This window comes from Protopterus annectens, chromosome 3.part1, assembly GCF_019279795.1.
Source record: "Protopterus annectens isolate FY-2018-M chromosome 3.part1, PAN1.0, whole genome shotgun sequence".
Classification (NCBI taxonomy): Eukaryota; Metazoa; Chordata; order Ceratodontiformes; family Protopteridae; genus Protopterus; species Protopterus annectens.
This window is the reverse complement of record NC_056732.1, coordinates 364,952,208-364,972,039: the sequence shown is the minus strand read 5'-3', so window position 1 is coordinate 364,972,039 and position 19,832 is coordinate 364,952,208. Positions and strand designations below refer to the sequence as shown.

Sequence of the window (19,832 nt, the reverse complement as noted above, 5' to 3'; positions counted from 1 at the left end):
TTTCTGGGAACAAGGAAACGTCTCGAGTAGAAACCTTGTCCCTTTTCCTCTTCTGGTACAGTTTGAATAGTCCTTATGCTTAAGAGAGAGAGTACCTGCTTTTGAGCATCTGCCCACTGATTTGGGGGCAGATCTGGCCAACCAGTTGGGGTTGGTAACGTGTGGAAGTGAAATCTGTATCCTTGGAAAACTATATTTAAAACCAATTTGTCATTGGTAATGAGTTCGCAGTTTTTTGCCTGTAGAGCAATCTTTCCCCCTAAAGGAGCAGTCAGTTGAGAAGTGCTTGGAAGTTTTAAAGGTAAGTCATTGAGACAGCTTACCATAGTGGGGAGTCTTACTACTCCCTGATTTGGAAGTGGGAGCCCCCCACTGCTTAGTCCTGTGCGTACCCTGGGACTGAAGCCTGGGTGTTCTGCTGGTTCTGGGTTTGGACTGAGAAGGCCTGGAAGAGACAGGAATGGGCCAATACCTACTAAATCTTGGAGGCTGTACCTGTAGGAAATCTGTAACAGTTTGCATAGATTTAGCATTTTCCTCCATATTTTTAAGTACTTCTTCTGCTTTATTGCTAAACAGGCAGTCCTGATTTAAGGGAACATCCAACAATTTAGCTTTAACATGATCTGGCAAGGATTGCTCCTTAAGCCAAGCATGCCTTCTAAGTACAGACCCAGTGACAGCAGCCCTGCAAGATGCCTCTAGAGAATCAAAACCACATTGCAAAGTATGTTTTCCAACTTGTTCAGCAGAATGCATTAAATCCTGTAAATCCTTATTTTCAGCACAGTCAGGAATCAACACCATTTTCGGTTTAAGCAATCCAATAATATGCTGCTGATACTTTGAAACTGGCAGTTTAAGGCCCTAATGACCAAGGCTGCAGAAGTGTATACCTTCTTACCCCCATCTATCCAGCGCCCTGGAATCTCTATCAGAGGAAGTAGGATTTTTGGCAGTATTAGCCTCAATGCCCTTGGGTCCCTGTGAAATGGTTTCAGGATCCACAGTAGGATTTTTAAAAAGGAACTTGTGAGAGTTGGGAACCCTGTAATATCCATCTGGTTTTCTGGGAGCAGGAGGTAAAGAATCAGGGGCCAAGCTAGATTCCAAAAAAGCATCATCAACAATGTCTAGTACAGGAGGGATAGCCAAAGGCTCGTGTTGGGGCAGGAGTAAGAAATCCCTAAGTCTGTTTTTAGAATCAGAGTAATCCTGGCTTTCCCAGCGAAAATGCTCCCTAAGAGTATGCAAGGTTTCACCAAAAGAGAAATCCTCTGGGGGAAGCAGAGGGAATAGAGTCCTCGGCATCAGAATCCTCATAGGTAGATAAGGGTAAATCCTGGTCATCAGAGGAAACAGAAATTTCAGAATCCTGATTAGAAGTATCATAAGCAAATTTAGTCCTGGATCTCTTACAGGGGGAAGGTAGGCTTACCCCGGATAAAAGTAATCAGGTCTTTAGCCATTCTTATCATTTGTTTTTTAGGCAAAGAGGCCTGACCATGTGGTCTGAGCGTCGGTTTTCTATGCATGGTTCGAGTTTTAGGCCTTGAAGAAGAAGATGGTGTCGGTTTAATATGCAAGTCAGTAGGGCTGAATAAACCCTCAGAAGCTGGTGCCTGCACAGCGGCTCCGGACCCATCCAAAGTAGAGACATCCGCAGGTTCCACAGTTGAAGCATCTTGCAGCATACTAGACTCCGAATGGGTCTCAGTAGAGGCCTGTGAATCTGAAGTAGCAGGTATCAGGGGCTGCGAAAGCGCCTCACTGAGTACCGACGAACTGTCGACTAGCTTAGGAGAAGCGTTGTCAGCAGCTTTGGACCTAGGCGGCCTGTCGCTTGTCTTTATCTTTGCATTTTTTCAGAATGTCGGTAGTCGGGTGGCTTACCGAAGATATATCTGGATAATTGTACAGAGTACCAAAATATTTAGAAGCGTAAATATACAGATGACGGATAGTTTGTTGTTTAAATAAGGCACAAAACTGACAGCGAGGTACATCGTGGTCAGGGCCTAGGCAAGGAATACAGTACGAATGAAAATCTTTATGAGGTATTTGCTTTCCACAAGAAATACAATTATTGACTTTTACTGACATCAGTTTAGAGCAAGAAAAAGTTTCCCCAACAGGGTACTTAGCTTTAGTTGAAGACTTCGGTTCTGAAACTCGAAAATGAAAATTTCAGGAGTCGGCCGACCGGCACTTGCGAACTGCTTCTGCTTCGGGCACCGCACGACAAGAAAGACTGATGTAATGGCATCGGCTGCATGCTTTATACCCCTGACTACCTGACGTCATGGAAGATGAGACAGTAACCGACACAGGACCCAAGACTTTGATAACCAGGCCGACTGAGGGCTACTGCAAGCAGATAACCCAAATGTGATGACTGCAACAGTGAAATACGAAGAACATCCTAAATTGTCTATGGACATCTAAGGTATGTAGGATATAGTCTCCTTTGTTCGCAAAGTTTGGAAAAAATAGTGTAAGATTATTTTTTTTTGGTTCAGGTTAGATTCTGAAGCTACCTTGGGAAAGGACAGGATTGTCATCAGTGAAACTCTGTTTTTATGAAGTACTGGGAATGGAGGTTTGCATGAAAGGGATTGCAATTCTGACATGCATTTTGCTGATGCAATAACAACCAAAAAGATAGTTTTCCAAGACAGAGTCTTCAGATCTGAAGAAGCCACAGGTTCAAAATGTTTTTGGGTTAAGGAATGAAGCATAACTGTAATACCCCAAGGAGGGACCTACTCATGAATTGGGGGTGTCATTAAACATGATCTTCTAAGAAAGGCCTTAGTCACTTCGAGAGAAACACTAGAGGCATCAATATGTCATACGTGAAAGCTTAAATGGTGGCTATCTGGACTTTGATTGCAGAGTAACTGGAGCCTTCCATAAAAAGTTCAGAAAGGAACTGCAAAATTGCTGGTAAGTGGACTGAAACCGGGTCTAATCCCTCTGAAGAGGCGCATATAGAAAAATGTTTCCATTTACATTTGTAAATATTCTTGATTTAATCCCTCTAAGAGAAAGAGATTATATGACTAATGGAGCAGAAAGCCTGGCATCTCTGGCAATCATTAAAACTGGAGAAACAATGCACTTAGTTTTAGGGCCTGGGGATCTGGTAAAGGCATCACGGTTGGGTGACTGAAGATTGGGGATGGGATCCAGAACCCATGATGGGTGCAGAAGATGATGCCCAAGAAAGGGAACCCATACCTGCCGAAGCCAAAGGTTACCCTGGTCTTGTATTCCATGGTTTTCTAAATGAATATGATGATGAAGGGAACAGGTGGAATGGAGTAAAGGAGACCCTGAGGAGGGGTGAGGGCAAACTAACTTCTGCATTTGTTGTCAATGTATGAAACAGAAAGGTCACAGCAAGGTTGGCCAGGTCTATATTAAATTAGCGAACGCTAATTCATCGACCCCTTTTAAGCGAAAGCTTAAAATCTCGAACACCCGAACAGCAAATTTTTTCCCTGGGAAAACATTCGCTGTTCCAAGAAACACACACACAACACAAGCACACCAAAAAACAGCAATCCACACACATACACTTAAAATCCTACATCTACCCTACACTAAACTGTACATACACTACTATCTACCCACTTACCTTAACCCAAACCCTAACCCTAAGGTCCGTCACTATCGCACACTCACCTGACTCACGCACCCTAACCCTAATGTCTGCCACTATCGCGCACTCACCTCACCAACACCCTAACCCTAACTCACCTAACCCGTGCCCTAACCCTAACGTCCGCACAATCGCATACTTGTGTGAACCCGACCTGTAACTTTCCACCACAGTGCTGAAAATTGCAAAGCCACAGAAACAGCCAACCGAATTCATTCCCTAGGGAAAGAATTTGGTGTTCTGCAGCTTTGCTATTTTCAGCATTCACTGTTTTAGGGTCGATATTAGAACATTCGAAGTTTTAAAACTTCAATGTTCTAATATAGACCCAGGTTGGCCTCATTGTGACTTAAAATCTCTGCTGTCACTGTTGTGTTGAGACAACACTCTTGACACAATAGTATAGTTCTGCTCAATCTCTCTGACAGAATACTGGATGTCTCAGGTATGTGCACTGCTACTAGAGTGCAGTTTGAAGACACTGTCCACTGCCAAACTCTCATAGCTTCCTGGCAAACAGAGTATGAGCATGCTCCACATTGTTTTGTTGATGTACCAAACCACTGACATGCTGTCTGATTGGATGGCGATCACATCCTTGGGTAGGAGGTTATGAAAGGGCTACAATGTTAGGAGGACTGCCCTCAACTCCAAGACACTGATGTAAAGTTAGGCCTCTGCTGATTGACCACATCCCTTGAACCATCTTCTCCTAGTAATGTCCCCCGCCACACAAGAAGGGAAGCATCCATGGTGACTGTAGCTTTGGAATTGGAGGACAACTGTCTGGGATGTAATCCACCATTGTATAGGACCCCTACACACTTATGTTAGACAGATTCTGCTCTGAAGAGGTTGAAGTTTCTGTGACCACTGTACTGCTAGTGTCCACTGTAGAACTCTCATGTGATATCTGGCCAAAGTGATAGAGGCAGCCATCGACCCTACGTGGTGTAGAATGAGTCTTGCTTGAGGTCGAGTGTGTTGTTACACTAGTAGGGCTACAGAGCTTAAAGATTTGACTCTTGCCAAGGGAAGTTTTGCTATCGGATGTGCTATGTCTATTTGGCCACTTATGAATTCTATGCTCTGAGAGGGGAATAGTTTGCTTTTGTTGAAGTTTATTGACATTCCCAAATGAGTTGCTAAGGATAGGAGGACTGATTGTTGTTGAGTAGTGGATCCTTGGAGGCAGCAGACTGAAACCAGTCATCTAAATACGGGAAGACCTGGATCCCTTGTAGCCAAAGATAAGTTGTTACACCTGAAAACAAACTTCCACATAAACATCGGTAGTTAAACACTTTAAAGGTTATTATGTTGGACTGCACCAGCTTCTTTTCCCTAACATTCTAGCTACTTGCCTAACTTATCTGACGGGACTGTGTTTGATGAATACATGTTTTTTTTTTATTAGAAGATATCACTGGGGACAAAGCAGAAGGATCCTCAGATAAGGAGGCTTGGTAACAATGCATCATCAAGCATACCTTGAATTTCTTAAGCACTTTTTTTAGGCAAAGACTCGTTCAACAGAGGACAATTGCAAGCTTTCTTAAAAACATCCTCTAATGCAGGGATTAATGTAGGTAAGGTCCCCACGTCCAGGTTCTCATCCTCAAAAAGATCACATACCATGCTGACCTCGGGAACAGCCAAAACTTGCTCACAACTGAATACATCCTTAAATCTAGCTAGCATCTGGAGGTAAAAAGAAAATCTGTTTGGGGTTGTTCACATGTTCATTGTCAGGAAGCTGACTGATCAGACCTGAACATTTCTGAGACATCAAATTCTGAATTAATTTCAAAATCAGGATCCCTGGTTAGATGAATGGGGTGTAAGCAACAGCATTACTCATAACCAGGGTTTGCATTCTGTGCTGCCTAAGCAATGGATTTAACCGTAGCCAACAACTCAGGTAAAAACCATGACAGAGACTGTTGTCCTGTGATATGGAGGTCTTCTGTCTTTTTTGTATGCAAGTGGGAGAATCCTCAGGGAGAGGTATCGACACTGGCAACAGATTATGCACCCCTTCACTTCCACTGCGCCCAAACAGACTAGTTCTCCCATACCTGAACCGGGCAGTGCTACAGCCCAAAAGAATATGTCTGACCCTTGTGTCACACACAGTTGTGGTACTACCACCACACCAGGGGACCTGAAGGCAAATGAATACAAGTGGCCTGATAGCCTGCTTAAGGCTACTGTGGAGTCACAAGCCTTAGGTTGAGGCACATTTCTTGACTTGCTGCTATGCTTTTTAGGTGCACAAGGGATAGATGGGAGCAGCACCATATCAAAGTCCATACAGACTCCATACCAAATACTGGCTGCACAATCAGCCCACTAATAATATGGACAAATTTTGCTACTTTACCTCTAAATAGCAACAAAGACTATTTCTGTAAGGATGCTATTCTGAACACTGTACTGAGAAAATGACAGTATTTTCAGTAACATAGTTCAAAGCACAAAACACAAACACATGCACAAATTCCCATGATTTTGTTAAAAAGGCTAGTTTCAGTCCAAATGAATGGATATATGAATGAATATTAGACAAGAAATAAATCATAAACTGATGAAAAATTCCTGTCAGAAACGTTTAACATGCAAAATTGGAGCCAGGGTTACTAATCTAAAGACTGCACTGATAACAATTCCATGCACAAAATTCAGGCATAAAAGTACCCTAATTATTTTTTTAAAGGCTGTGTTTCAGTAAAAATGAAATCGATACAACATAAAATAATAAATCATAAACCAGAAATTTTTTGTGCTTTCTAATCACACAGATTTCAACAAGTGTACATGTACTCTACACATTGTGGTAATCTTTATGAATCCCCGTCAATATTTAAAGCTGCAAGAATATCAGTAGGAAAACTAAAATTAGGAGGAAGAAGGTGCGAGTTATGTCTGTGTTGCCTATTCACTCAGAATGGTGTAAACTTACTGTAGGCATCTTTGAATCTCAGTGAAAAAAAGTCAGAAATGTTTATCATTCAAAGCAGCACCAAAATTGGGATTTTAAATGAAAAAAAAAATAACTTAAAATGCTGTAATCCTTCACAATCACCTCAAATAATCATACACCCAAAACAAAAATGTAATATTAGAAAGTTTTCCTATCAAAATGTCCAAATTAAGCTTTTAATCAACAGGCCATACTGTACTACTCAAAATAAAAACAGAAGCATATACAACATTTCTTATCAGAAAACAGTCAAAGCATCAGAATACACTATTCACTGACAGAAAAAGAGGAAGTTGGAAATAAAAACCCAAAAGGGATTCCTATCTGAACTCAGCAAATGAAATATGCAGAAAAAGGAGCAATCTTCTCAAAAATACTTCCATTACTGTTGCACTAGAAAACTGGAAGGGTCTTATCTGTCGTCTGAAAGGCAGTCTTCGTACTCTCAGGTGATTGGTCCATCATGCTCCACAGCACGGTAGGGGGAAGAGCTCGGAGCTTTTGTAGACTGCCAGATGCTCCACAGCACGGTAGGGGGAAGAGCTCTGAGCTTTTGTAGACTGCCAGAGATAACACGCGTGCCAGTAACACAATGTGCTTATTGAACACCAAATCTTTATCTGGTCAGTTACAGATTATGGGAATCAACATTCAGGGTTTTCCACAGATGAATCCTTGTAGACTGTTTTCACTGTGGGAAGCCTTGAATCTGAAAGTCCTCAACACAGTCTGATGGACTACCTAAACTAAGAGGGTAACGTATATGATCCAAAGTGCAGATCAGGAAAATAAATCACTTTCAATTACAACAAATATATTACCACAAAAATTTTGAAACGTTTGTCAGACCTTTACCACATGTAAAACAGGAATGGCTTCTATCTACTAGGTAAATTACTAAACTTTCCTGACTGGTTAGCTATCCTATGGATTCATTAAATTTCTACAGCATCACATTGAGGGCTACAGTAAACACAGCCTAAAAAATGCAATGTGGTATTTTGTGATTTATAGACATGTTAGCTTCTTTGAGGAAAGATCTCCTTACTCTCCAATTTGCATCTCTATGAATCACAGTTAACTACAGTGAAATGCAGATCAGTACTTCCTGTGGTGGTCAACTGTGGTGGCTGCAACATTTAGACGAAGGCATCTTTGTACTCTTCATCACTCATCCACACACACAAGTACATACATACATACACAGAGACAGACAGACAGACAGACACACACACACCACAGTTCCTATACTGGTCCAAGTTGCTTGCAGGTCCCCCATTACTCCTTTCCTGGCCTTACGCCATCATGGAAGGTTACAGTCCCACACTGCAAGTCATATCCCTGGTGTATAGTGGTCCCCCCCCCCCCTCTGATCCCTATACTGTGAGAGATGCTGTTAGGGCACAAAATTACCATCTGTGGTGTCTAGTGGTTCCACCAACCCCCGATCAACAAATTGGTTTCAGTGACATTATGGCACTACAGTAATATCTGTAGTGTCTAGAGTTCACCCTTGCCAATCCCCATATTGGTTTAAGTGCAGTTACTGCAAAAGAATAGCATCTCTGATGTCTACTGTTCCCTCCCACCTCTGATCACTACACTGGTTTAAGTACTATTAGGGCACAAGTCTTATGAAGTAATCCCTTGTAGCTAGAGCCCCCCCCCCCCCCCCCATGAAGTAATCCATTGTAGTTAGTGGTCCCTCTCCCAATGTTGTCGACTATGCTCATTTGTACAGATATGGCAATCACATACACACACAGCTGGTCATCCAGTCATAGGTGTGTACTAGGCTAATGGCCGGTGCCTTTACAAGCCTAGCACATAATATTACCCTGGGATCGTGCCACCCGACCTTAGTTCCCAGTGCCTCTGTCAACTAGAGCCACTGGAGTGATCCCCGGGGTGAATTTTCTATTTCCCATCCACTCATCAAGATTTCTCTTGAAGAGGGCCAGTGAGGTGCTCTGCTTGACATGTATGGGTAGTCTATTCCAGAGCATGGGCAGTCTCTGGGTTATGAACCTGACCCTTCAGCATGTTTTGTAGATTGTGGTAATGAGGTTGAGGTCTCTGGAGTGTGTGGTGCAGAGGGATTGGGATTTCTTTAGATGTAGCATTTCTAACAGAGCTGGGCCAGGCATGGCTTTGTAAGTCAAAAAAAAGATCGCCTCTTAGTAGGCGATATGAGACAGAGAATAGTTGGCGTTTTTTGAGTCAGTCTATATACAAGTGTTTAAGGCCTAGGATGCTTTTAGTGAGGTACGTTTGTGGCCTCTCCAGTTGCTGCAGGTGTGTTGTGAGGTCCACGCCAAATGGGGCATAGTACTCGATGATTGGCCTAATGAGGGAAGAGTACAGAGACAATGACCTCTTTCTTCCTGGATGCAAAACCCTTAGTAATGAGATGTGCCACATAGGACTTTCTGACCACAGTGGCAATGTGGTGGTCAAAAGAGAGGTTGCTGTCAACCTGTGTTCGCAAATCTCTTATAACACCTTCTGTCTTCAGTGGACTACCATCGATGTGGTAATTCAAGGGAAGTGGGTTTTTCCCAAGGGGGATGATGAAACTTTTTTGGCATTGAGCTTAAGGCCATGGTTCTGACACCAGTCGTTGGTCTCAGTAAGGCCTTTCTGTAGGATGTCAACATCACTTGGGGAGTTAAAAATAGCTCCCAACTTGCAATTGTCTGCGACCTTTGTCAGCCAGAATCCCATCGTGCTGGCCTGGACTTCAGAGAAGTAGATACCAAACAGGAGAGGACCCAGAACCGAATGCTGTAGGACTCCACTCGTGACTGGTCTGCAGTCTGACTTGGAGTCAGCTACTTTCACACTGTGGGTTACATCTGTGAGCCAGTTTGCAACCCACCTAGTGATACAGGGGTTGATGCCTAGTTTAGTGAGTGGGGAACGGTATCAAAGGCCTTGGTCAGATCAAGGTAGGATGCATGAACCACCCTGCCTTCATCCACAGCTCTGGTGACTGACTCAAAGAAGTCGACCAAGTTGAGCAGGCATGATCTACCCTTCACAAAACCAAACTGTGTAGGATCCAAAGTTTGGAGATTCCCTATATCCTTGTTTATTAGGTCCATGATGATGCGTTCCATAGCTAAGAGCTTTGCATATCAGACTCGTCAGGCTAATGGGGCGATAGTTCCCAGGGTCTGTAGTCGCTCATCCTTTACGAAGAGGGATGACTGTAGCAGTGCGCCATTTGGAAAAGACAAAGCCTGAGGTGAGGCTGTAATTGAACAGGGCACACAGGTGAGGTGCCAGTTCACTCTGTAGTTCATGTAGTACACAGCCAGGGATACTGTCAGGTCCCATAGAAGCTGTATTCTTGGCCTTGGACAGTGCTGTTTTAACCTGTGCAGTAGTAATACTGGGTGTCTAGCAATCTACTGGTATTGTGATTGGTCCCTTGGGGGGAGGAGTAAAGTTGGCACTGAATCTGTCGGCCAGTATATTGGCAATATCTGTTGGCTTGGTACAGGAGGTACCACTGTGCAGTAGCTCAGAACAAATCTGGGTATTGCCGAGGACATTCTTTACATAACTATAGAAGGCCTTGTGGTTGTCTTAACTATCTGCTGCAATTCTGTTTTATGTTTTAAAGGATTTGATGAGGGATCTCAACTTTTTGTTGAGGCTGATATAGGAGTTTTTCCAGTCTTGTGACTTTACCTTATTCCGCATCAGTTTCCTCCTCCTGTTGTAGAATTTGTTTATGGCAGGGGACCACCAGATTGGCTTCCTTTTTTGGAGGAGAACATCTTGGTTCTATTGGGGTATGGTAAGATACATGCATTTGTGTACATGTTCGTACAGTGCACTGGTGTATGATTCAGCGGTCATGCTATTATTTTCCATTTGCATGGGTGCCGTGAAGCTAACCATCTCTGTTTTTAGGAGCCCAAAGTTAGCTTTGGAGAAGTTTTTCATGATAGTTACTTTTGTGGGGTGGGGTGGGGTGGAAGGGATGTGGATTTCCAAGGTGATTAGTTTGTGGTCAGATCTAACCAGGGAGGAGTTGACTAATAGTGTAGAGTAATGGTTGCTCATGTTAGTAATGACCAGGTCAAGGATGTTGCTACCTCTAGTGGGGTAAGAATGAGCTTGTCCAGGTCACTGGAATTAATGAATTCAAGGCAATGTTGGGCAAGTGCATCGGTGCACGAGTAGTTTTCCCAGTTAATGGAAAGGTAGTTGAAGTCGTCCAGTTAGGTTGGACCCTAATATTTTCCAGGGTGCTTAGGAACATGGAGTGTGGGTCTTGGGACATGGTTGGGGACCTACAGCAGGCTATGACCTGAATCGATGTCTCACCCAATGTTAGCTGCACCTGAAGTATCTCAAATGCATTATGTTGGGCTACCAGTCTAGAGGTGTATGCATCCTTTATGAATATGGAAACCACCACCTTTGGTGCTTCGGTCCAAGTTCTGGGGCCAAACAATGTGGAATGAGTTATAGCCTGGTACTGCAGGGGTGCTTTCTGCTGCCTTGAATCAGGTCTCTGTTACAGCGCCAATGTCGATGTTCTCCATTTTAAGAAGTACTTCGAGCAAGTGCATTTTGAGATTTAGACTTCTAGCGATGAGCAGCATGACCCTCAGATTGCATTTGTTTGTAGCTGTTACGGTGGTAATTTGGTCTTTGGAACACCGCCTAAAAAAGGCACTGAAGGGGTGGCAAGAGCCTTGGTCAGTATCCGGAAGCCCAGGGGTGACAGATGCAGGCCATCTCTGGCAAAGCATCAAGGTCCGTCAATCACAATCAATCCTCAGAATCACACCAGAAACTTAGTCAATTGTTGAAATCAATCATTTTCTGCTTGTACTGTGGTATCATTCTGGGTGATGGTAGGATGCTGCTCGGGGCTAGGGTCATACCTGCCTGGGCTACATAATCTGAGAGCTCCTCCATGTCTCCTTCCATGTAGTCCAGGGAGGTAAGTCTCAGGTCATTCAGTCGCACATGTACAATGTCAGAGTCATATTTGTACCTGTTGTTGAGGGACCTGAGTGCATGCATTACGTGGCAGATCCTGGCATCTGTCAGGCAGCTGAGTTACTTTCTCCTTATTCAACCTAGTGAGTGGGACATCAGTGTGCCTCATTATCGAGTCACCTATGACTAGTTTGGTGTCATACTCACACATACGTCCATTCACACAGACACTTATCTCACCCCCTCACTGCGACCTTACCCTATCTCCCGGCCAGACATACATGCACGCATGCACGTACACACACCCATGCACAAGCACATGGCCTTCTGCATATCTCACTAACTCACCCCCTGAACTTACCACTAATGTCCCCAGTACTTAACTATTTTGTGATAGACGAACATAGCCTTTTGGCAGTGTTCACTACTGCAATATGGTAGGAGCAGCCATCCTAATCTTCACAGCTGAGCTTTTCTTTGAATTGCTCGGACAGTGGATGTCTTCCTGGAGGTGCTTCTGATGGAGTGAGCACATCTCTCCTGCACTGCCTCAGAGATGGCTCAGTGTAGTGCTACACACCTTCAAGCTACAGCACTGTGTTAGGGCCGTAGCTGAATTCAAAAAGGTTAGCTTTTGATGTATACTTCATGGTAACCTTTATGAATTCTCTTTTAATGACGGTCATAACCAGGTAGTAGTCACAATAAAGCTGAAAGGAGAGTCCAAACACAGAGAATATACATAGTAGAAGTATCCAAAGTAAGGAAGGCAAAAAGCATCATAATTTCTGGCAAATGACAAAACAGCACTTTATCCTACATAAATGCATCATTCTGCTTTTTTTTTTTACTAAATCACATTAAAACACTAATTACCTGTTGGTAGCAGAGCAGCAGCATTATCTTGATCAATTCTTGTGCTGTAGGACAGAGCATAAAATGAACCTGCAGGAATGAAACAAGGCGCAAGGTAACAAGATCATTTACACATTTAGCATACATCACAAACTAGACTTTTTTGTTTCCTGTGCATTACACAAAATGTGTGCCAACAATATGAAACAAGGCAATATAGTAAAACTGCAATTCATTTCATCACCAGTGCCTCACCTTAGGATGCAAAATACAGACATGTGTCATTGATGGGAACAACACACCTAATAATTCCAGCCATTTGTGACATTCTATGTGAAACAGTCACAGTTCCGATATCATCCGAGTTTAAGAATGTGCAGACTAGGCTTCTACCTGTCTGACAATCACATTTTTATGTAAGCACATTATTCATGCTGACATCTGGCTGTGCGAGGAGTCCAATATACAGGATAATTAATTACAAGGATAAAGACTCCTGACCTTATTTCAAGATCACCTGAGTGTTAACGAAAGCCCTTATAAAAGCTGCCCTGCTGCAAATAAAGCCCCTATAAAACTGCCTTAGTGCAAATCAACTCCATTCTACATGTTACAGGCACTCTCAAGGTCCTCTACTGCTCTATACTTCATTTTCTGTCACAAGCAGTTACAGGATTTCACCACCCTTTCTGTCACGAGTAGCTAAATGATTTCACCACCCTTTCTGTCAAACAGCATAGTATACAGGTCTGGGAATGCCTGGATGCATCCTCAAAGGTTTTACACAGTTCACTGAATATGTGGAATTCAAATGTAGCTTTAAGTCAACAAGGAGATACTGTAATGCATTAGTAGAGTACGCTGTAGGGACATGTTATATGCAGCTGCAGAGGGATGGGTTTCATGTATGTAGAAGTAAGGATGTGTTTTATGTATGCAGAAGTAAGGATAAAGTACATAACAGACAATGCAAACAACTAGGATTTTTAATTTTTTTAATTACTGACTCAACATGTTAAACGTAAAAACAAATGTTAAGACAAATCACTAGACTTACTTCTAAATGACTGATAAATATAAGAAAAATAGTGTAGAAACTACTTTAAAAACAGTTACAGATTCAGATAAGCAAACCATGGGTAATCACTTCAAAGTTCTACATTTAGAAAGTTAGCATTCCACTAGAGATTTAGAAAAAAAAAACAACTTATTACTAAAAAGTAAACTTACAACACAAGAAAGTTAAAATGAGTATAGACTAACTGTAGTACAGTACTTCAAAGTAAAACTGAAATGACACCTAAAATTTGATTGTAATAATACCGATAACGTAAAAGTAAAATAGCAAGCATATTAAATCAACGTAAAAGTAAAATAGCAAGCATATAAATCAAAACAAATTAAACAATTAATACGCAATGTCAATTAAAGTTTTACATTTTTACTGTATGTGCACTTTTACATTTTTACTGTGTGTGCACTGTTGAAGTGACACCCCAAACCCATTTTAAGAGATTGAGGATGGATGGATGTGTACTGAACTTTGTTAGCTCTTTAATAAATTTTCAAAAGACCACTGGAGGAGTTGTCCAACATGATTAAAGGGTTAGTTCTCACTATGTTTATTTAGCATGGTACGGTCTTTATTTTATATGCCTTTTTGTCCTGTTCCTACAAAAACATCAAGCCCTTCACAACCCCCCTGTACTGAATATTCCAAGCACTGTTAGCGAGAGCCATCTAGATGGACTGTCAAGCAGACAGCCATGTGGGCTGTGGATTTTGCTCTCAACAGCATCCTGAAGTCCCTCACTGAATGGGCCCAAATAATGATCTTATAGGAAAAATGCACAATTAATTGATTCCTTTGCTAGCAAGAACTATCAGGAAGAACCCGCCTTATGTCCAATTTGGAGGAATACTTACAAAGCCATTCTAGGTTCAGGAGTATGGATGTGTGACCACTGTCACTGCGAATGTCAGTAAGCCTTTGCCATGTGAGTGCATGATCCACAGCTCCAGCAAAATGAATGCTAATCCATGCATGTCTGGGTGACCAAATACCTGCCCCAGGGACATCCCTTGTGCCACAGCCTCACCTTTGAGAAATGGCAGCATTGCATAACCCCGTTGTGTAGATAAATGTGTGTATGTACCTTTAAGAAGCTATCCAAGGGCTTGCACAAGTGTATAAATATTGACCATGTGCTAGCTAGACTGCCATTTTGTAGTAAGCTGTTAAGATGTAAGCATGTATGTATGTATGTATGTAAGGTCTGCCAGTTTGTTTGTATTTTATGATGCTGCAATCCGACCTGATGTGTTTCTATGTAATAAAGCATCTAAATGAAATACCCTGCCTGCTTATCATCTATGTTAGAGAAAGACGAGCGACATGGTGTCAAAAGAGGCAAGTCTAAAGGACAAAGTGTTAGAGATGGCATGGCTAAAATGACTGAAGGCACTTGCTTGGAATTGGTGGAATATATAGGAGTGAATCACCCCTATAATGTGCATACTTAGCAAAACAGGTCAGAAACAAATTTCAGATATTAAAACTTGCTCAGCACGATTTCTTTTTCGTAAAATATGAAATGAGGCATACAGAATGTTCTAAATGATACTTGCATAAACTGGTATGTACTATGTTGATAAAAATATTCAAATTACTACAGAAAATGTTTGAAATAAAGTTCAAATTGCATAAAATGAATAAAATAAGGGGAAACGGCAGCATTTTCACAAAGTATGCATTTTCGTATTAAGCAAAAATATCAGAGTTATCAGAAGTGTATAAAGTGTTTACATGTCTGTGCAGTTACAGTAAAGTTATTTCACAGAATACAGCCATTACAGAGCATATTTTGCAAAGTACAGTATTTTGAAGAGTTTATTGTGCATTTGAATGTTATTACAAGCTCACAGAACAGTTTGTTCACACATAATTACAACGGCCATCTTTTCAGTGTGTTCGTGCATACTTTGTGGGCATGACAGACTGATTTCGAAAACCCAGTGCACTTGTGTTTGACAGTAATATTGCTGAGACCTGGAGAGTGTTTGAGCAAGAGTATGACATTTTCATACAGGCTGCATTTTCTAATAAAAATGACCGTACAAAGGAATTTATTCTACTTAATTTAGCTGAGTCAGAAACCATAGAAAGGGAATGTTCACTGTATGCACCTGCTATCTATACAGGAGAGGGGGGGGGGGACCATCATATTGTACAGGCTGAGTCAAAGGAGGACCCAGAGTGCTTAAAATGTAAATTTAGAGAAATGTGCAACCCCAGACAAATGCTACAATGGAAAGGCACTTATTTTGCACAAGGGATCAAAAGCCTGGTGAAACTTTTGCAGCATACATAACCAACCTGAGAAATAAGCAGATTTGGTGATTTAAGGGAGGAGTTGATAAAGGACAGGCTTGTGTGTGGTACTAAAGATGATGCGAGAAAGATTTTGCTTCGTGACCGTGATTTAAATTTGAGTAAGGCCATTGAGATTTTTCAGATAAACAAGCTCACAGAAAAGCACACAAATATGCTTACAAATAAGAGTTCTAGAAGGCACAGTGACAAAACTCATGTTGATAGTTTGCAGCACGTAGTTAAAAGAAACAGGCCCAAGCACATGGCAGCAACTGTAACCCCTGCAGAACTTACTGGTAAACCCCAGAGCTTTCTATCAAAGTCCAGAGTTCGCACAGTCTCAGTGAAGCAAAAGTGCATGTCAGAAAACTCAAAAGTATGGGCCCCAACCTAGTTTCACTGCCAACATTCGTAATTGTGGTGGAAGTCATGAATCTAAAAGGGAAAATTGTATAGCTTTTGGTCAACAATGCCACAAATGCAATAAATGGAATCATTTTAAAAGGTTTTGCAAATCAAAAGGCCCACATTCTTTTATATTAACAGGGAACATTTTAAGAAATGAGTTGAAGAATTGACAAAACCACCAAACAAGAATCCACCTTAGGTGGGCAGTATTGGGCTGGTTAGTCAGGATCCAGTCTATCTGGAATACTACCGGACTCCCTCAGTGACCATAACCCTTCGGCACAAAATAAAATCTACTAACACCCCCGCTCTCTCACAAATCTGTTCCCAAAAAAGCTTCTCCCCAGAACAATTCTCAGAAGCCCTAAAATCCTGCGACTGGGCTCCCATAAAAACCCTTCCCCTGGACAATGCAGTAGAATACATCAATGCCAAATTCCTAGAGATTTTTAACCAACTAGCCCCACTAAAAACTATAAGATTGCGAAGTAACCCTGCCCCCTGGTTAAACAAAGCCACAAAAATCTTACTCAAGACTAGAGACAAAGCTTGGATAACTTGGCAAAAATACAAAACTCCCATAACTAGGCAAACCTTTGCTGAGCTCAGAAATAAAGCAAAAAAGCAGGTTAGTTTGGACAAGAAACACTACTATATTTCCCTACAAAGTAAACATAACAACAACCCACACAAATTCTGGGCTGCAGTGAACAACATCCTCCAGCCTGGTAAAGCTACCACACCACCCTCAGATATCACAGGTACTGATCCACACATAGCCTCTAGTTTTATACTGAACCTGGTAAGTGCAATATCACCCATGACCCAACATCAACCCTTAAACTACCAGACTAGCTCCACCCCTTCACGTTTAACCCAGTTCCAACTACAACCATTCAAAATTTCTTAGCTAAACTCAAACCTACCACCCTAGCTGCCAACAGTCTCCCAGCTCAATATCTCCAAATTGCATCCAAGGCCATCGCCTACGCCGTCTCCCTACTCATTTAACAGATCTATCTCCTTGCATTCCATTCCTTCATTATGGAAAACCTCATATACCATCCTTCTCCACAAGGGAGGTCTACCTACTGACCTCTCCAACTACTGTCTCATTGCTATCCTATCACCCCTCTCAAAAATTCTAGAAAAAATGTATCCACCACAAAATCCTTACCCATCTGTTAACTAACAACCTTCTAACTAAAACCCAATATGGATTCAGACCTTCCCAAAGCACCAACACTGCTCTAATTAACTTTTTCAATACCATAAACTCACATAGGAACCAAGAGAAGCTTGGCTCTACCACCTTCTTAGACCTATCCAAGGCATTTGATACAGTTTCCCATAGAAAACTCCTCACCTGCCTAGCAGAACTCAACCTCAATGACTCTACCCTAAAATAGTTTTACAGTTACCTAAACAACCAGTCACAGTCTGTCAAATGGGACAACTCCCTATCCCCCCACTCCCTGTCACATGCGGTGTCCCACAAGGTTTAGTCCTTGGTCCCCTTCTCTTCAACATATTTACAAATAATCTCCACCTAGCTACCACTAAAGCCAACATTGTCCAGTATGTGGATGACACTACTTTAATATGCTCAGCACCAAACATCCAATTACTACAAAGTAAAGCCCAGGAATCCTTCACTGAGGTAGAGAACTGGCTAAACAACTACTAACTAATACTAAACCCCCAAAAAACACAGCTAATACTATTCCACCCAATCAATCACTCCTCCGCCACCTTTACCATCATGTCAACCAATGGCATTCTCATCACCCCAGTAACTGAGACCAAACTCTTAGGCATCACTATTGATCAACAACTTAAATTCAACAAGCACATATCCCAAACTATCTCTAAAGTCCATAAAAAACTTGATTGCCTATATCGTTGCATACTATTCCTAACCCCCGAAACTAGAACAATAGCCAGAACTCATCTCTTATCAACACTACCATAACGCCTCTCCAGTCCTCACCAACATTAACAAAACTAACCTGAACAAACTCTCCACATGCTACAATAAAATAGCTAGGTTCGCTGCCAATAATAGATCACGTTCCCACCACTGCCAATCCCTAATTAAACTGCACTGGTTAGAATTTACAAACCTCCTACACTACCACCAACTGATCATAGCCCATCAAATTCTTTTTCATGTGGGGAAGAGTCCTGCCCTAGCTGACATACTAAACTTTCACAACCCCAAAAGGGAACTACGTTCATGTAACAAAAACCTGACTGAAATCAACCCATGCAATAACAGAGCTGGGGAGGCCCTATTCTTATATGATGTTGCTAAAGTATGGAACACCCTCCCACCTGAACTCAGGCTAGAAAGTCACACAAGCACCTTCAAAGGCCTTCTTAATTCACACCTCTATGCTAACCCTCTCTGCAACTGCAAAGACCCCCCTTGAAGACTCACTACTCCATATAAGTGACCCGCTGTATGCCTCCATTGCATATACTATATACTCACCTGATATGTACTTTTTTTTTTGTAAATATTGCAAATAGGGGTTCTACTCCTGAGTATCTTATTGTTTGAGTATCATATGGTTTTATAAAAATTGTTCTTGTACTTCTTTGTTTCTCTTACCTTGTATACCAATGTTTTTATTGTTATCTAAACCATGTATGTACTCTGTTAACTTCCTTGGAGCTTTTCTCCCCAGGACTTGACTGAAAACAGACACTTTGTGTCCAGTTGGATTTATCCTGGTAAAATAATGTTAAAATAAATAAAAATAAATAAATCAATTAGACAGCTGCAACCCTACTCTTTATGTGGATGGCATGTCAGTGCTTTACGAAACAGCCAATGTACTAGGATTTAAGGGCAAAGAATGAAGCATTTTGTACTGTTCAGATAAATGGCAAAACCATAGAACTCAAAGTTAATACCGATTCCAAGTGCAATGTTACATCAGCAGACATATTTCCTAGTGTGTATCATGGTGAAAAGATTGATTTGGCAAAGTATGCGAAGCTGACTGCTTATGGAGGTGTGGAGGTGAAAAAATTAAAACCAAAGGCTCAGTAGTGCTTTCATGTTACTCTGCTGGGAGATGCTACAACTTGTTATTTTATGTGGTCAAGAGGCACATCCAGACATTATTAGGGCTCAGAGACCGCTTGAAAATGGGACTGCTTTCATTTAATAAGAAAGTTCACCAAGTTAGCTTGAAAGACCACTACTATAATTTCTCCCAGTACATTTTTTCTACCTATACTGATCTTTTTGAAGACAAATTAGGGAAGCTTCCAGTTGTGTACTCTATGAAGTTAGACCCAGAGGTCAGTCCAGTTAGTCAAAGCAGAGTTAGATCAAATGGTGCGACAAGGTGTGTCCAGTTGAAACTCCAACTGAATGGGCATCTTCCATGGTGGTAACTCATAAGTAAAGCTTAGATAATATCAGACTTAAGCCAACTTTCAGCACCACTCAGAGAGCAGACACATAAAGATGTATCTTGGTCATGGTTAGAGCAACACAAAGAGCATTTGATGTCCTGAAACAAAGAACTGTTAGACTCTCAGAAATGATGGTGCTCACAAGCCAGTTACTCCTT

At 41.8% G+C, this 19,832-nt stretch overlaps 1 protein-coding gene across 2 annotated transcripts in view; it reads right to left on the bottom strand.

Annotated features, from left to right (window-relative positions):
• Positions 1 to 19,832, bottom strand: part of RPP40 (ribonuclease P/MRP subunit p40) — a 431,856-nt gene that overhangs the window by 269,280 nt on the left and 142,744 nt on the right. For both annotated transcript variants that reach the window (XM_044066823.1, XM_044066824.1), the window contains one exon: positions 12,486 to 12,554. In XM_044066823.1, the coding sequence (XP_043922758.1) occupies positions 12,486 to 12,554 (69 nt within the window). The remainder of the gene's footprint in view (positions 1 to 12,485; positions 12,555 to 19,832) is intronic.